Source organism: Astatotilapia calliptera, chromosome 11 (genome assembly GCF_964374335.1).
Source record: "Astatotilapia calliptera chromosome 11, fAstCal68.1, whole genome shotgun sequence".
NCBI classification, from domain to species: Eukaryota; Metazoa; Chordata; class Actinopteri; order Cichliformes; family Cichlidae; genus Astatotilapia; species Astatotilapia calliptera.
The window spans coordinates 25990608-26009537 of NC_137432.1; the positions used below are offsets into that span (position 1 = coordinate 25990608).

General features: G+C 44.2%; 2 protein-coding genes across 3 annotated transcripts in view; one reads left to right on the plus strand and one right to left on the minus strand.

Moving 5' to 3' along the window:
- The window catches only part of cicb (capicua transcriptional repressor b), a 43920-nt gene extending 34623 nt beyond the window's left edge, over positions 1–9297 (plus strand). The window contains exons 15-21 of the mRNA XM_080308288.1: positions 4153–4611; positions 4719–5105; positions 5259–5343; positions 5441–5592; positions 5792–5926; positions 6864–6995; positions 7101–9297. Coding sequence (XP_080164414.1) covers positions 4153–4611; positions 4719–5105; positions 5259–5343; positions 5441–5592; positions 5792–5926; positions 6864–6995; positions 7101–7390 — 1640 coding nt within the window. The 3' untranslated portion in view covers positions 7391–9297. The remainder of the gene's footprint in view (positions 1–4152; positions 4612–4718; positions 5106–5258; positions 5344–5440; positions 5593–5791; positions 5927–6863; positions 6996–7100) is intronic.
- A 1208-nt stretch (positions 9298–10505) lies between these two features.
- Positions 10506–18818, minus strand: znf526 (zinc finger protein 526). 2 transcript variants are annotated; one of them, XM_026185905.2, is made up of 8 exons: positions 18611–18818; positions 17799–18165; positions 17507–17676; positions 16175–16270; positions 15317–16089; positions 12919–13054; positions 11220–12824; positions 10506–11069 (listed from the first exon to the last, which is right to left on the minus strand). In XM_026185905.2, the coding sequence occupies exons 2-8, from the start codon at positions 18106–18108 to the stop codon at positions 10905–10907; spliced, it is 3255 nt and encodes a 1084-aa protein (XP_026041690.1). In that variant the 5' UTR covers positions 18109–18165; positions 18611–18818; the 3' UTR covers positions 10506–10904. The 2 variants fall into 2 exon arrangements, with proteins under 2 accessions (XP_026041690.1, XP_026041691.1); XM_026185906.2 differs by lacking the exon at positions 18611–18818 and adding an exon at positions 18276–18509.
- Between the last annotated feature and the right edge of the window lie 112 nt (positions 18819–18930).

Consider the following 18930-nt stretch of genomic DNA (forward strand, 5'->3'; position numbering starts at 1 on the left):
ACTTTTTTTTACCATGTTGTGCAAAGCAATGACCAGTAGGACAAAGCACATATTGTCCTCTAGTATAATGAGGAGGGAGAATCAATGTTCAGGAAGATCCAGGGTTAGAAGATATAGAAAATATTGTCAATATTTAGAGCACATGCTACCCTTTCTCTGAAAAAGCACATCAGCCACCTGCAGAAGTGGAAGAAGGCTATGAAGTGAAGAAAAGTGATGAAGAATCTGAACTATGTTCAAGTAGGTTCTCAGGCATCCAGGACATGGTAGTCTGAGGAGCTTGGAGAGAAAGTGACTGGGCTTCTTGAAGTTTCTTGAATTTTCAGAATGTGAAACTGAAATAGAAGATGTGTCAGAGGACTACACATCATCCATTTCAATTATGATGAAGACAAAGAATCAAGCAGGAAAGAGGAATCAGCTGAGACAGAGGAATATTTGCAGTAACGTGAGGAAACACTGATCTGGTCTTCTAACCTTCCCAGTGACAGACGATGCATGACTCTCTCATGTGCCTCAGAGAAAGATGATCTACCACAGTCCAAGCACATGTGCCAGGTCCCATACTCCTTCAGTGGCTTTTCTACTCGAGTACTGAAAGCATTATACACAGTGTATTCTGCTTGTATTCTGCTTTTTAACGTTCACATGCCAATGGATGCATCAGAGACCAAGTTGGGGTTCAGTAACTTGCCCAAGGACACCTTGGTAAGAACTCCAGACTAGAGCACACAGAGATTGAACCAACAACCATCCAATTAGCAGATGACCTGCTCTACAGCCAACTCAATGATGAACAAGGAGGGACAACAAGAGAGGAAGAAAAATGGACCGAATGCAGCTGTAGGCATATGTGGGTGTGTTGATTCTTACTGCCGTGCATCCAGTAGAGTCGCTACGGCCAGTTTATGACATCCTGAGTCTGGTAGAGAAGTTTTCATGCTGACACAAGATTAATCATAGAAGCACAAAAGGGACATAATTTCTTGATAAAGACACAATAGATGATCGTCGTTCATGACACAAACGTGCTCCCATTTGAGGTGTATGATGTGTGTTGGTGTTGACTTGACTTGAAACACAAGTGGGTGTTCCTCCTGCTGTGATGTAAGATCCTGGTACTGATGTGACTGTATGAGCAACAAGTCCCCTTCATAGGACTCTGTCCCCTCCAACAGAACATCCAAGTAAACCAGGGAACTTTGAGACAAAAACATGGGCAGCATGTGATGCAGGTCCAGCTGTACATGGAACATGCTCGTGTGCGATGGCAAACCGTCTGTCCTGCAGTCAGGACACGAGTTGTCCCTAACATTGCAGGTTTCCAAAAGAAAACAATCACCTGTAACAGCTTGTTTACTGTATATGACCCTTGGCCTGCAACTGCAGAAAGAATGCTGTCCATGATGGGCCCAGTGCAGAGGAATAAACCTGAGCTTCCTCCTGCACTTGGGTCAAATATGGACACGCCTTTGTCCTCATGAAAGTTTGCCTTCACTCAGACTCATGCCCTCCTACCATGCCAAAATATAGAAAACTGTCAGGCAATGAGTTGGAATAAAGTTGAATAAAACCTTGAAACACAGAGATGGATGATATTTTATACTTGTTGCTTCAAAGCAAACGGGGTCATTTTTGAGCCCTGAGGACCACAGGTGTGATTATGTGCTGCCATTTAAAATTTATAAATGGTTCAAAAAAACTTTCTCACTAAAGTTCAACATACAGCACTCTGTATGTTGAACTTTAGTGAGAATTTTTAAAAAAAAAATTTTTTTTTAAATATTTAATTTAATTAAATATTTAATTTTCTTGTTTTATTTTCGCTAAAAAACAGGGTGTATTTTTTGTAAACAAGGTCTGGTGGCCCTAAAATGTAAAATGTTGGGTAAATTATGTGTTAATGTGTTGGTCTTAAGTAAAACTAAGGTGTAACACTGAATTGATTGACAATTTATACTTTTTACTTTAAAAAACAGTCAAATGAAGTGGGGACATTTTGACCCCTGAGGACCACCAGTGTGATTATTTGCTGCCATTAAAAAAATTTAAATGGTTCAAAAAAAAAATTCTCACTAAAGTTCAACATACAGCACTCTCTAGTTATTCAGATAGTCAAAATTATCTAAACAATTAAATATTTAATTTTCTCAATTTGTTTTCGCTAAAAAACAGGGTTTATTTTTTTGTAAAGAAGGTCTGGTGGCCCTAAAATGTAAAATGTTGAGTAAATTTTGTGTTAATGTGTTGGTCTTAAGTAAAACTAAGGTGTAACACTGAATTGATTGACAATTTATACTTTTTACTTTAAAAAACAGTCAAATGAAGTGGGGACATTTTTGACCCCTGATGGCTCACATTGTATGCAAATCGGGAGGACATCACAAGGGCTAATAAGGGTAAATCTTTTACCACTCGTTAGTTCTCTGCAGTGGGCTGTTTATGATTATTCAGTCCGTTAACAATCCCTTTTCATTACAATAATAAATGTTTTTGATTCATTTAGACCACCATTGGGGGGAAAAAAGACAAATGATTTACTTTTTAAACTTTTAGCACCAACAAAATGGAACAGTTGTCAAGTGGAAATGTCCAGTAGCTATGAAGACACACAGGCCATTTTGAATCCTACCTGTGTTTGTACAAATGCTTAAGTTTAGCCTGTTTTGATAACAAATGAAGCTTAAAAAAAGGCCTGTTCCCATTTTAACTAAACTAAACCTTACCTAATCAAAAACAGCCATTTTATAGGCTAAAGTTCAGCTGTAGAAATCCATGTCCATGCACTCTTCCATTCCCCATTTTCCTCTCTGACTTTTCATTTTTGGATTTGTAGTACACAACATACTTGCGTTTATATAGTAGTTTTCTAGTCTTATTAGCCACTCGAGCACTTTAGACTAAAATTCACATTATAAAGCTTTTTCACTCTGTACACTTTTATCATAGCCAGTTAGAGTCACCACTTAACCTAACATGTATGTGTGTAGACTGTGGGAGGAAGCCAGAGGCAAAGGGAAAACATGCACACAGAAAGCACATTTGACAGAGATGAAAAATCTTAATGCAGAACTACATCTCTCAGCTCTTACGAGATATCATATGATTACTTCTTCTTTTTTTTTTGTGGCCTTGAAGAGTTGCAGAGTAAGAGAGCGGATATCTCTCTTGGTATTAGATGTACTGAAGTGCTGGGAAAAGACTAAGCTTGACCTCTTCACCACCTATATATGCATATATAGTAAAAATAAGCCTCTGCATAATTGAATATTGTATACTTCCATTTCATACTCGGTTGATTAAACAACACGTGGATATTGTTTGCTTCCCGGTGTCTCTTTTCAGTAGTAACCTTCATCTGCGGTAAAACTTTTTCCAGCATTTATTTAGTGCATGGTACTGTGGGAGAGTGGATTCCATCGACTCCATTGAACCGGTGATTTTTTTATTTTCTTAGGCCAATTTATAAATCACTACTTTATAGAGCTATTGCCAAAATTAAGTCTGATTTTTAACTATTTTTTATTAACTTGTTAAAAAAATACATGCAACAAACCACAAGAGTCTATAAATAAAGTTATCATTTTCATTTAGGTTAAATGGCCTTTGAATTAAAACACAAATTTTATAATTTAGTCCAAAGCATATATGCATTAAGTAATTTCAGTCATCCATAAATGAAGTGAGTCAGTGTTAATTATGTGCAAATAACCTCATCAGTTACACCCTCAGCCTTGCAGAGCAGCAGAGAAATATACATTAACTTATGAGTAGTTTTGAGTAAAGTAAGCATTAATGCTGTTAAACCTGGGCTAATCCAGTTTGTACATTTTATTTATTCTCATATGACATGAAGGGAATACATGAACAAAAAGTACTGTTAGCAGTGTTAGCTTGTATTTTTGCCTTTAATATTTGCATTTCTATTTTGCTTAAATACATAAACAAACATATCTCAGTAAAATCTTGGTTCATCGAGTCCAGGTGGAAATCTGGATTGATAGTTGTCAATAAAGACTGTAATTTGTCAGATTATTGAGAGAAGAGAAGGAATAGGTATTCATCGTGTTGAAAATGTCGCAGATCATCATAGCAATGTGGAAAATTATGAGGTTATTTTTGCCCTCTTGGTTTCCTGTCTCCTTCATCCAGGTCAACCACCACTCCTGGCCACAGCTCAGTCTCCACAGCCCTCCACCTCAGCCCCTGCTTCAGGCTCCGGGGGCCAGATAGTAACTGCCATCTACCCTCCTTCACCTAGCGTCACCATGGCAACAGGGGTGGTCTCCATGGCAGCAGTACCCCCCAGCGTGGTCTACTCTGTCTCCAGCCCGTCGAGCGCTTCTCCCCACATCCTGCCCAAACACACAGCAACCCCCTCCATCATCACGCACCCACATCCGGACAGACAGACTGACAGGCACCTGCCTCCGGACAGACCTGCGGATCGACAAACTGACAGGCAGACAGAGAGGCAGGCAGAACTGCTGACACATTCGGAAAGACAGCTTGAGAGGCAGACGCAGCCCTCCAGCAGCTCAGCGGCGCCTCCCAGTGGCTCTGCTGGCTCCATAAGGCCCTGCAGTCCTTCGCTTCAGATCCAAACACCCGGTACAACTGCACCCACTGTTTTTTAACCTGCCACTAAAGTTCATTGCTTGAATGAGTGAGCGAATACTTTCATTCATAAGTATTTTTATTTCTTTTCTTTTTTACAGGAAGCACACCAGGCACACCCAAACTCACCCTGCTTCCAGTCAGGGTCCCACAGAAAGTGAAGGCAACAGTGGCCACCATTCCCGTAGGCAGCTATGAAGGAGGAGGCCGAGGGAAGGAGAGAGAGCGTGACAAAGACAAGGAGCGAGAGCGAGAGCGGGAGCGAGAAAAGGAGAGGGAAAGGGAAGCTGCAGCCAACAGTCATTTTGCCTTTGATCTTGAACCGCCGGGGCAGACGGCGTCTCCATCAGCACATCCCACAGAGGAACCAGCATCCTCACTGGAGGGCTCCAGTGCTGGAGACTCCTCTGACTCAAGGAACAGGGAAAGCACAACCGCCAAAGAGGTGAGGGAGCATCACATTCTGGCTTTTACTTCAAACCTCAGATAAACCTGGCTGGTGCTGGCCTTCTGTGATCACTGCGTTCTGCAGGCTGATGGGCAAGATTCCCTCCCTCTCTCCTCCTCAGCAGGCCCTCCACTGGCAGCCGTCTCACCAAAGGGTAAAGCCACCACCTCTGAAGCCTTGACTTTGTGACAAGTCATTGATGCCTTTGGGTTTTGTTTGAATCTCATGGATATATATATATATATACCTCTGAAGAAGACCTTTGACTCTGTTGACAAGTGAGTTAATGCCTCTGTAAACCTCTGTGTTTGAATTATTGATGGACGGTGTATATATACTGTGTATTCTGTCTTTGTGTGTGTGTTGGACTGGAAGGGTGTTGTCAGAGGTGTACTTTGAGGAACGATTTGCCGAGCTGCCAGAGTTTCGACCCGAGGAGGTTTTGCCGTCACCGACTCTGCAGAGCCTGGCCACCTCACCTCGTGCCATTCTGGGGAGCTATCGCCGCAAGAGGAAGAACTCAACAGGTCACACAAAGCACTTTGGGATACTTTGAGGCTGGTGTCTGTAGAGCAGTTTCTTTGGCTTTCTGCTGATAATTCCTGGACTTCAATAGTGCATTATAATTTTTACTTTAACATCTAAACTGTTGAAAATAATGCTCATTTTATTTATATCTCTCATTGTGTTTGCTTGGATTTAAATTTGTCTCCCTTCTGCTTCTAGATTTAGACTCTGCTACAGACGAGCAAATCTCCCCAAAGAGGAAGAGTCGGCGGCGTTCCAGCTGTAGCTCCGAGCCCAGCACGCCTAAAAGTGCCGCTAAATGCGAGGGGGACATCTTCACCTTTGACAGAGCAGGTAGAGCACACAGAACAGCAAGGACAAGATGCAATATTCTCATATACTTAAAGTGGACCTGTCACTTCCAGCTTTGCATGATTCACAGTTCAGAATTAGTGCAGACTAAAACAAGCTGATTTAGCTCCTCCCACTTAAGCCAGTTTTCTTCTCATTGGCTGCCTGTCACACACAGATCAGAGCAGGTGGGGCTCCTGTGATCACAGGCAGAAATTAGATCTCTGTTCTCAGTAACATCATAAAGACAGGAAATTAGAAAGACTGTCTATACCTATGGCCTTTATAGCAGTACGAAGCCTGAGCTTTAGGTTCACAAGGTTCAGTAATCTCTACAGTTCGATCATACCGTTGTCCTCCTTGGTGATAGCTGGTAGCTAACACCATCGTTACTGGGGTGAACAGGAAGTAGGTTAAAGTACCCTTTTAAAGAATCGTTGTTCACATTCTGTAATGCCTTAAAAAATTACATTTAAAAATCAATTCAACTCTTATCAGGATCATAAAAAATAATCTATTTTAATGCATTAATGGGGAAATTAGCTAAAAATCAATGGTAGGCTATTGCTGATCACACTGAATATTATCCCTAATTTTTTACACGCTAACCTCATTATTTTAAACTTGCCTGTTTTTAATATGAACATGCACTATTGTAACAGTGGTATGTACAAGACAGTTAAGCATGATACTGTAGGTCTCCTTTAATGTTAATAGTTCATAGTGAGCTGTGATGCCTGTCTTGATGTAGAAATGTAACGAGAGGGTTAAGGATTAATGAAGAGCTTGTTTTTAGGTGGGGATTTTTATCTTTTGTGTATTGATGACCTCCTTTTTAAATTCATTTAATTCGTTATTATTCAATGTCACTGTGATGTTAAAATTAATTCAAATTCCTCTCAGGGATCTAATGGTTTATAATCTCCAGCTTCTTTCCCAGCACCAGATGGAGAAGACATCTTGACTGAACTGGAGTTTGATAAGGTGCCGTACACTTCCCTGCGCCGAACGCTGGACCAGAGGAGAGCACTGGTCATGCAGCTGTTCCAGGAGCAGGGCTTCTTCCCATCAGGTAAGACGCACCCACCAACCTTTCTCTCTCTCGCACACACAGTCACAGATTTCTGGTTCTTCATTCTGGTTGTAACTTCCTGGTGATTTCATCTTTTGTCTACAGCTCAGGCCACTGCAGCCTTCCAGACGAGATACTCAGATATATTCCCCACCAAGGTGTGTCTGCAGCTGAAGATCAGGGAGGTGCGGCAGAAGATCATGCAGACAGCTGCTCCTTCCGACATCTCTATTTTAGGCGGCTCAGACTCAGCCGGCTCCATCGCTGGACCTTCTGGGTCTCAGTCAGGGGAAGGATCTTTGAGAGCGGGTGGAGACCCACAGGATGAAGACATGGAACACGGGACAGAAGCGAGCCCGGAGGATCCTCGTGATTCACATGATTCTTCTAGATGAGGGGAGCCGGCGAGTTCAATTGACCCAACCGGTGTCTGTGTGCCACCTCCCCCTATGCACTTTTCCTTATCAATAGTCTCCACTCTGCTCTTGCCAGATCACGATTTCTTCCCATCATCGGCATTCGAATTCTGAGAGTGAGAGACATTTGTATGCAATGTCGGGACCTATTTTTTTTAATAATCTGTGACCATTGTACCAAAAAATAAACAAAAAATTTAAAAAGAACATCTTAAAAACCAGTGGCACAAAAACCACCACACATACACCCTGGAAAACTTTGAATTCTCACACTTGAATTAGCACTCTGTATTAACCCACCTTGGAGAAAGCTCCCATTGATGCCAGTAAACGAAGGACCATTGTGTACAGCTGCACTCATTTGCCTTGAAGAAGAAAGTCTTCCCGTTTTGGAGGGAGAAACACGCTCAACCCTTTCTGAGACAGTGAAAAGCGGGCGGTTTTAAGAGAAGACGTCGTAGGGTTTGATATTTGTTTTGTTTTTAATAGTTTTAGAGGAGTAAAAGCAGTTCAGTACCTGCTCGAGGAACAAACCTGTACCTAGTGACTAACTGTTGTGAGCTCGTCTTTGTTTTTCTGCTGACATTCGGGGGCTGGGCCCTCAACAGCCAGAATTGATTTGAATTTGACAAGTTGTTGCAGTGGACCTGGAAAAGTTCTTGTGGGGGGGGGTCCACTCATATGTAGACCTTCAGGAGAGGCCTACTGGGAGTGACTGAAAAACTGACTGAAATTTAAGTGGACTTCTGGCAGTGCCATCATTCCTGCAGTTACCTGACTGGCCTCCTCCCTCCTCGCGACTGACCCTAGCACATGCCAGCGGGTAGGGACGAGCATTCCTGTGCCTCTCATTCGCTAGCCATTGAAGGAAGGAATGTCAGAGTCATCGGGCACATCCAGGCTCTTACTCGTAGGACCTCGATCCTCTGTTGCCAAGCAGTTTTATTACCGTTTTGTTTTGGGTTTTTTTTTTTAAAGTAATTTGATTTGTATTTAACATTGTCATATTCACTTTGTTGTTGTACTATTCCTATGGTTACTATTATTATTATTATTATTATTACTACTACTACTCATATCATTGCAGTGAATCCCTGTCCTTAGTTCTTTTTATCATTGCGGGCAGATGTTTCCTTTCTTTCTGTTTTTTTGTTTTTATATACTTTTGGAGGCAGGTGAGAGATGCTGCTCCACACCTGTACAGTTCCTCCGTTGTAGTCTTCCCTTGGCTGGCGTCTCACCTCAGCAAGGACCTGCGGTGCAGTTAATCTTTTTTCTTTTATTCTTTTATTATTCGTTTTAACAGAGACAGACCTGACGTGGACCTTTATATTCATTCAGCAGTAATAAGCCGTATGGTTTTTAGACAACCCACACCCACCCCTCCAGCAATGCCTCTCTGTCCCTCGATAAGTTTGACTCTATAGCCTCAACGTACATCTCCTTCCTCCACCCCTTTCCTCCCCTCCTTCCTCCCTTTGTCACTTTATTGCTCTTTCTAGACCTCCCTTTTTTAGGCCGGGCGGAGAGAAACCCGGGGGAAGTGACGGGAGGGTGACAAATCAAAGAGCGCTGGGTGGATATAATACTGGTTGTGTCTTTGTGCAAGACTTGGTTGTGTTGTAAATAATTACTGTAGAGTCAGTAGACTCGTTATATTATTGATAAGGAAAACTGTCATTGAACATAAGTTGACTTTTAAGGCACCATTACTGAAGGTAAAACACATGAAATGGGAAAAAAAGCAACTATAATAAATATGGCTATTAATGTTTTTGTGTTTTACTCCTTGTTTTGCTGTTCCAGTATGCAGGAGAGGAATTTATATAAATTAAGTTTGTATCTGTATCTTTCAGTATGCAAATAAAAATAGGTGTTCAATTAAAGTGATTTTATTGCTGGCATTGTGAAAAGTGGGGTTTTATGGACGATAGATCAGTGGCAGATTAAAGGAAAAACTCAAAGGCACAGTTTTAAGACCATAAACCTTTTTTTCAGCAGGGTTTAAGACTGGGTGTAAACTGTCTGGGAACCAAACATGGTGAGGTGCTGGATGACCTTATACCTTTAGCAGGACAACAGTGCTGCTTAGGATGGAGCTTCAAAGTCTCTGAAACTCCACAGGAGGGATGGAGCGCCAGATTTGCAACATATATTCCCTCATTTGTTGTTTTTATCATGGAAGTGTTCAAATCAGTCATCTTTAAGGTTTTCCTGCACAGAGTAAGGATTCAGGCGAGGTGGTTTGAACTTCTAACTCCCTAACTATGTGATGATATTCATTTTCCAAGTGGGAGAAGGCCCTGGGCTAGATCCAGGACATGCTGGCGAGTTTTTAAGTGCTGTCAAACTCTCTGAGCACCAAGCTTCTCCTTCATACCTTTCCTTGACCTTATTTGTCATCGAGATTGAGCTGGAGGAGGTGGCTGGGGAGAGGGAGGTGTAGGTATCCCTAATTAGACTGCTCCCGCTGTGACAGGACCTGGATAACCATCAGAAGATGAATGAATGAATGAATGAATGAATGGGGAGAAAAAATGTTGCAGCCAGAGCCACAGGAAAACCAGCAGAGTTGTAATAAAGTAAATGTTTTTAAACCTGTTTATTTGAGAATATTCCACTTTTTTTTGTCAGATTGCTGTTGAACGCAACTCATGCAAAGACACCTCAGCCTGTTTCATTGCAGGTTATTATGAACAACTTCAGAGACCCAAAACATGTCAGTGAAAAACCCAAATCAGAGCCACGAGATCTCCTGGCTGTCCACGCTCTATTTGCTCTTAAATTTCTCCCACCAACGATGTGAGAAGAGCGGGCGAGGTGAAGGGGATTTCCCTAAAATATGTGTGCCACAATGGCATCGTAAACTTTTGTTATGACCCAACTACCGCTGTACTTATGATGTACTTTATATTTTAGGGGTACTTTTAATTGCACATTTGATCATCTTAAAAATAAATAATGGACTGGCTGTTTGAAGAGACCACCTCCCATCGTGGTTTGTAAATTCCATTTCCCTTGTTCTGGGTCACAGGCAGGAGGACGGAGAAGAGTCGCCGCAGATTAGAAAAATGGGGAATGTGATGAACACTTATGATCTTAAAAAAAAAGATTTATTAACAAGCTGACCAAACATTTAAACAGAGGAAAACAAAATCACATCCAAATGATGAAATATACCATTAATAATACAAATACGATCTGTGGCACAACCAGTAGTCCTTATTCATCACCAACAGCAAATCCTTTATTTCAGTGAACATCGTTTCATTAGATTTTAATGCCGAGCCATCTCAGAGGTCACTAAAAGAGGGGAGGAGGCGTACTTTGGTCTGTTTGCCAAAACTATTTCATCTCTTGTTTAAGCACTCTTATCTAGTCGTTCATTAGCTGGTTTCAGTACTCAAGTCTCCTCCTCACAGTAGTCGATTAGTCTTTAAGTCACAATTAGCACTCGTGAAAGCTTTTAAAGGTAAACTTATTTTTTGGTGATTCAGAGGAGCTGCAGTCCGTCCACGGCGACCGTGTCCATGGCGAGTCCGTTCTCCAAAGCTGTGTGATAAATCTCCAGGGCCTGCTCCAGGGGCAGCACTGCTCCCTCGCTGGTCTCAATGATGGCGATCGTCTCCCCGAATTCATTACACATGATGGTTGGTGCCTGTGAGGAGGGAAATTTGAAATATCAATATAGACTGACCTCAACATGTGAACCTTTACCTGTGTTAAAAAGCATAAAAACAGGCCTCATCTAAACCAGATTAAAATTTAAGATTAAAACAGATTAAAAAGGGGGGAAATCATCTCTTACCTGCTGTAGATCAGAGGACTGGATCTGGATGACCTGAGGCTGCCCGTTGGATACTTCCACGGCCGAAGCGTCCACCACGGCCACGGCAGAACTGACCTCCAGGGCAGCTTGAGCAGCGGCCTCCTCGTCCAGCCTCTGCTGCCTCACGTGGGTCTTTTTGTGGTTCCTCAGGTTAGAGAAGGTCTTGAAGGCTTTGCCACACAGGGGGCACACGTGCGGCCGCTCGCCTGTGTGCGTTCGACGGTGCTCTGCCAGGTGCATGCTCTGGATGAAACCCTTTCCGCAGATCTCGCAGCGGAACGGCCTTTCACCCGAATGCGTGCGCAGGTGTTCTCGCAGGTGCGTGTTCTGACGGAAGCGCTTTCCGCACACTTGGCAGGGGAACGGACGTTCACCTGTGTGGACCCGCTGGTGAAGCGCCACTCCGGAGGACGACACAAACAGTTTGCCACAGAGGGGACACTGGTGAGCTTTGGGCCTCTTCCCCGGGGTGCACCGTGGCCGCCCAGGCCCCAAGGTGAAGTGGCTCAGCCTGTGAAGTCGTAGATTGGCGGGAGAATTGAGCTTCTTCCCACAAACGTTGCAATCCAGGCTCCCTCTCACATGGCTGGATGAATCCCCGGACTCGGACGTTGAGGTGGAGGGCTCCGAGGTCAGATCTTTCCCTGCATCTGCTTGGCTGCCATTCTCTTTGCCCTCCTCTGACTCTTTAGCTGCCTGGACCAGCCCGGGGTGCTCCTGCAGGCAGTGGCTTTCTCGCTGCCTATTGGTCAGGAAGCCAGCCTCACAGTGAAAACAGGGAAAAGGCGCTGGAGATCCCGGATGCTGTGTGAAGCGATGTGCTGCCAACTTAGTGGGCCAGCGGAAAGTGGCGGGACAGTCTGGGCAGCTCAGCGTGGCTGCGCTCGAGTGAAGCAGGCTGTGCTGACGGAGGTTAGACGACTGCGAGAAGGAGCGGTGGCAGACGTCGCAGCGGTACGGCCGCACGCCCGAGTGGATGAGGTTGTGCCTCGTCAGGTTGGCAAGAGATGAGAAGGTTTTGCCGCAGTCCGAGCACTGGAAGGGCCTCTCGCCGGTATGCGTGCGTATGTGGTTTCGCACGTGGATCTGCTTCTTAAAAGACTTTCCACACATGCCGCACACAAAGCTGCGCTCGGGAACGTGGGATTTGCGTCGGTGTTGTACGAGCTGCAGTTGCGAGGTGAATGTTTTAGGGCACGAACGACAGGAAAAGGACCCCTTTTCCGATGGTGTAGCCGAGGCAACGTCTGCTTCGTCCATGGGGCTACAGGACACCGCCACACCCGCGTCACCCCCGGCAGCAGGCTCTGTAGCGGAGCCATCTTTCACCTGCTGCACATAATCAAGTTTTTCTTCACATGGCTCAGACACCTCCATGCTGTTTTCCCCCACCTTCTTCTCATCTTCACGTCTTTCTGCTTTGCTCTGAGGGCTTTGTCTAGTATCTCCCAATTTTACCGTGTCTTCCTCGGTGAGAGGAGCCAGCAGGTCTATTTTTGCCTCATCATTGGGGAAATACTTCTTCATTCTTGCTCTTTGTAGGATGGCAAGAGCAGAGGCAGACGCTCGTCTCGGAGCCGAGACCTAGAGAAGACAACAGGCACGCGTCAGATTGAAAAGTTGTTTTAACTTGGAAGTTTGTGGAGACAATAGGAAGGTGGTGTGCTGATTTTACTACCGCAGGGACAGGGATGGATGCTCCAGATGTGTCACGGTTGAGGTGGATTCGACGGTGGTAGAGATACTTGGTCATGTTAGTGAAGGTTTTATTGCAGAAATTACACTTATGAAGGGGGTCTGCAGTGTGGGACTTCCTACAAGAAATCAGGAGAAGGAGATAGAAATAACTAGATCTTAAAAAGTGTCTGGTCTCTTTCCAGAAATCATGAAAATAAACAAATAAATACACAAACCTTTGTGTTAGTTCCATGTAGGAACCATTTCCTTTCTACTATTTGCTTCTACCAACTAAAGAAATGAAGAGCGAGTTGAAGAAGACATCACTAACGCTTAGATCCTGTCACAAGCGTGAGGCTCTAGTCACAAGGTCATGAATGCTGTCTTTGTATAGTCACAAAGTACTTCTACACAAAGCTCCCAGTTTTTTAAAGAGCAGTTAACCAATAAATGATCATCTTCAGAGAAATGGTTTATTCAAACTCATCTCAGTACAGAAACAATGTTAGTGAAGGTTACAAATGATCATCTTGACAGTGGACTCATCTCTGAGCTTGTCCTGCTAGACCTAAGTGCAGTGTTCGATACTGTTGACCATAATATTTTATTACAGAGATTAGATCGTGCTGATAAGATTTCAATTTGTTCATGTAAATTGGCAGTCCTCCTCAACAACTGAGATTAATTATGGAGATCCAGAGGGTTCAGTGCTAGGTCCAATTTTATTAACATACATCCTTCCCTTGGGCAGTACTATTAGAAGGCATAGATAGCCAGCTTTAACTTATTTTTCATGGATAGATAAACTGCAGGAATGTCTCAAAGACGTAAAGACCTGGCTGACGTCTAATCTCCTGCTTCTAAATTCAGATAAAACTGAGGTTATCGTACTCGGCCTTCTCTTGGCCCCCAATAACACTGAAGAATGTTGCATTTATTCTTGACCAAACAAATATGCAGCACTGCTTTCTTCCATTTGTACAATATCTCTAAAGTTACAAATATCCTGTCTCAGAATGGTGCTCAAAAATGAGTTCACGCATTTATTACTTTCAGGCTGGCCTACTGTAATTCATTATTATCAGGATGTCCAAAAATCTCCCTGAAAAGCCTTCAGCTAATCCAAAATGCTGCAGTGAGAGTACTGACAAGGACTAGAAAGAGAGAGCATATTTCTCCCCTACTGGCTTCTCTTCATTGGCTTCCTGTTAAATCCAGAATTGAATTTAAAGTCTTGCTCCTCACATACAAGGTCTTAAATAATCAGGCCCCATCTTATCTGAATGACCTTGTAGTACCATATCACCCTATTAGAGCACTTCGCTCTCGCACTGCAGCCTTACTTTTTGTTCCTGGAGTGTTTAAAAGTAGAATGGGAGGGAGAGCCTTCAGTTTTCAGGCCCCTCTTCTGTGGAACCAGCTTCCAGTTTGGATTCGGGAGACAGACACTATCTCTACTTTTAAGATTATAGGCTTAAAACTTTCCTTTTTGCTAAAGCATATAGTTAGGGCTGGACCAGGTGACCCAGAATCCTCCCTTAGTTATGCTGCAATAGGCGTAGGCTGCTGGGGGATTCCCATGATGCACTGAGTATTTCTTCTTCAGTCACCTTTCTCACTATGTGTTAATAGACCTCTCTGCAGTGAATCATACTTGTTATTAATCTCTGTCTCTCTTCCACAGCATGTCTTTTGTCCTGTCTTCTTCCTCTCTGCCCAACCGGTCGCAGCAGATGCCGCCCCCCGAGCCCGATTCTCCCGGGGGTTTCTTCCTGTTAAAAGGGAGTTTTTCCTTCCCACTGTCGCCAAAGTACTTGCTCATAGGGGGGTCTTATGATTGTTGGGGGTTTCTCTGTATGTATTATTGTAGGGTCTACCTTACAATATAAAGCGCCATGAGGTGACTGTTGTTGTGATTTGGCGCTATATAAATAAAACTGAACTGATAAAGTATATAGTTTGGCCTGGTTTAGGTAACCCTGAGTCCTCCCTTAGTTATGCTGCAGTTTATGATCCAGCAGCGGTAGTCGATCTGCAGTCTGGGAATGGCCTGTATACCTGCAGTGAGCTCTATTGTCAGATGGAGGCAGTTTATAAAATATGTGGTACAACCAGCCTTGAGGTAACTGCTGCTGTGAACTGGTGCTATATAATTAAACCTGAGTTGAATTTAAAGTGCTCACAACTAGGTTTGTGAAATTTTTCATGGGTTGTGAGAAGATATGAGAGGTTAATCAGAAGCCATACATTTCCATTCTATTCAAGAAAAAGGCAGAAAATTTCTGGGAAGTTCACCTCTCCATAATTCAGACTGACAAACAGCGCTACAGGTCAGAGACAAAACATTTGATTTTGGGGTGAAAGGTTTTTTGTCTGCCTTGGTGTTACCAAGCACTCACCTGTGCATGATCAGAGTCATCTCGGTGGTGTAGCCGTTGCCACAGTCCACACAAAGATATCGGGCCACGCCAGAGTGCGTGCGCATGTGCGTCTGCAGTGATGTGGCCTTCTTGAATACCTTCCCACACTCCGGACATTCGTGTGTTCCCTGTTCATGCACGCGCTTGTGAGCGGCCAGCCGGTTGACTGAGGTGAAAGTTCGGTTACAGAGCTCACACTGTTGGGGTTTAGCCCACACAGCAGTTTTTTTCTCTGCTCCTCTGATGCGTATGTCATCCACCTTCTCGGTCATCTCCTCCCTCCATCGCACCTCCTCAATGCCACTCATGACCCCTGGCTCGCCGCTCTCTTTGTCCTGGCCCAGGAAGTGATCTCCCTGGTGTTGGAGGAAGTCCTCCGGTGTCTGGAAGAGAAGGGAGCACTCTGAGCATTCGTACGGGTGGATTACCACCACCTCTGTTGGCTGCTGCTGCTGGCTGTCAGGGTGGACACCTGGAGCCAGCCTCAACTCCAGTCTCTGGATGCCATTCTCCAGCTTTACTGAGGAGCTGTGGCCCACAGAGGGTAACAGAGCGGGCAGCTTGGAGCGCCGGCGACCAGGAGTGGTGGAGCTATCTGCCAGAGCTTGAGCTGTCAGGATCTGTAGGTGCATAGTGGCAGATCCTGGAGTCGGAGTTACAGGAGGCAGCAGAGAGGAGCGGGAGGGTGCAGCAGGTTTAGATGCAGAATGGTGTTTCCTCTGCTGTTGTTGCTGCTGCTGATGAGCGAGCACCTGCAAAACACACGGAAATGTTCAGAGAAAAAATTCAAAACAATTCCCACACCTGTGTGTCGTCTCAGGGTTTAAATCAAAGTACCTGAGCCAAGATTTCTCCAGCCTGCTGCTCACTCAACACGTAGTTCTGCACGTTGGTCAGTGGAGTGACGGTGCCGTCCGGCTGTAACATGTACTCCTGTTGCAAGGCAACAAAAACATGAATTTCTGAATTAAAAGCATCAAATGCACCACAAAATAAACAAAATTGACATTTTCTCCTTTCCTAAGTTCCTCTAATTATTAAATATTTGATATATTTTTGCAGATTGGATGTCTTGAGGCTTGACACAAGAACAGCAGAACTAGAACTACGGTCACAGGAACACACTGTGCTCAGACGTTCACATACATTCATCATGGATGTGAATGTCATGGTGGTTTCTGGCTTCTAATGATTTCTTTGAACTGTTCCGTTTCAGGGGTGGAATGACTTTAAAATCATATACATGTATGTTGTGCAAACTTAAATGCCCCTCATCAAGTCGCACTTCAACCAGATGTTTTTGGTTTTTCCATCATCGAGCGTCTGGCTGGATATTTGATCACTCTTCTTGGTTGGCTTCCTAGCACAGACCTGGCTTTTAAACTTAGTCAACAAATTTCCAATAGGACTGAGGTCAGAGCTTTGGGAAAACCATTCCAGAAGTTAGCCTGCTTTATCAATTTAAAGCCAGTTTTGAAGTGTGTTTGGGATCATTGTCCTATTGGAAAACCCAACTGCATCCAAGTTTCAAAGTCTAGCTGTTGGCTTTAGGTGAAGTTAAAAGAATTTGAAGGTAGTCCTCCTCCTTCAATATTCCATCCCCTTTGTGAAATGTTCCAGTACCAGTGGCAACTAAACAACCCCAGAGCATGATGCTACCGCCACCACCATGCTTGACAGTTGGCCTCACCATTACACCTCCAAACACACCCGGCCAAACACTTCAACTTTTGTCTTGTATTTGTAATAAGTATTTGGCTTGTCCATGTGGGCATCTGCAAACTTCATGGTTCCTGGGTTATTCCTGAACATCCTGACCAAATTTATCTAATGAAGGTGACAGTTTGGGAAATACCTCTAACTTATTTTATTATCTCAATCATCAGCACCAGAGTCTTTACCAGGATTGTCTGAAAGCCTGACAAAAGGAAATCCTGGGACAACCCACCCACCCCACCCAAACAAACAAACAAACAAAAAAACACAACCCCAATAACCCATTCACATTACACCATCTGTGGGACCAGCCTGGAGGGGAACCACATTGGTTCTTTTGTTTAATTATACATATTTGAGACATTAACAAATGGAACTACACCTGCCATACTAATGAGTAGAACACCAATTAATATTTTAACACTGTGTCACAGTGTGCTTTGGCTCTCTTACTGTGGTCTCGGTGTTACTGTGTGTGCTGCTCCTGCTGTGGGTCCGCCGGTGCTCCAGCCAGGTCTCAGGTGAGTCAAACAGAGCCAGGCAGTCAAGACACTGGTACTGCACAGGTCCCGCCACCTGGGCCTCTGATCCAGCTTCCTCCGCCTCCATAACCTCACACAGCTCTATACAATGGTCATAAACAAAGGTGGTTAGTGATGTCTTAAAGTAGCCATGTAAGTGAAGCACCAATATCCTAACACTCCAGTTTTTCATACATGATCAAAAACACAAATAAATCTCATACCTTGTTGCTCCACCTCAATTCCAACCTCTCTCATGTGCATCTCCTGGTGCTGCAACAGCTCCTCTGGGTTCATGAGGAGGCTCCCACACTCCAGACACTGGTACTGCTGACTCTGGCCCACCTCTGGGACACCGTGGATGGTCATGGCCTCCGTTACCTCACCCTCCCCTTCTCCTTCTTGGCCCATGTGGATCTGCTGATGGACCAGCACATCCTCCAGGGTGTTGAAGAGCTGGTGGCACTCGCTGCACATATACTGGTGCTCCACATACACTCCCTCCGCTTCCTCCTGTTGCTGCTGCTCAGCCATTATAGCAATGAGTTTGGGACAAGTGAGGCAGTAGCGAGTCCTACACTGAAACTTCACCTGTAGGAAACAAAATGTAAAACGAGAAAAGCCATAAACGTCTTATAATAAGGGATTTTCATTTTTACTTTTAATCTTTCGTGTAAACAAACAAACAGTAATACTCGTACACATATTAGGGAGAAAAGCCGGTTTCAAACAAGGCAATTTTCAGTCGTCAACCAAAATCAGGGCCTCTATCACAACACCAGGATCTTTTACGCTATATAAACTAACAAATCCCTGTCTGATATCCTCACAAATGTGATCCATATCAGTGTTTGCCGCGTGTGATGGCATATGGAGAGCTGTTGGCGGCGCTCCCTCCGATATTGCAGACCTGTTTCTCGGCACCGCGGTTTCCTGATGCCAGCTGCCCGCTTCGTCGGGCGGTCCGTCAGGCGGCGCTACCCACTTTTCCCCGAAGCTCTCCGGCTTCAACGGCCGGGCCCTTCTTCCCCCTTACCTCTCATTTACTCTCGTTGGACAATCCCTCGTGTAGTCATCACTCTTGGTCCACACGGCCTTTTGATTAATTTTTTTGTTAGGCTCTTCTCACCGTGGGTAATACTGAAATTAAAAAACTAACAAGCGTCCACGGGAATTAACATTACAAAGCGTGTAATGAAACGTTTGCCCGCCGATCGCCTCCATTCTTGTGATACTTCGCCCCGCCCAATGCGGTAGCGTTAACATTTTAGACCCTGTGATTGGACAGGTTGATTGTCAATTACAAACTGCGATTGTTTCCCGGGGATTGTAGTTTTTTCAAAGTAGAAATACTTG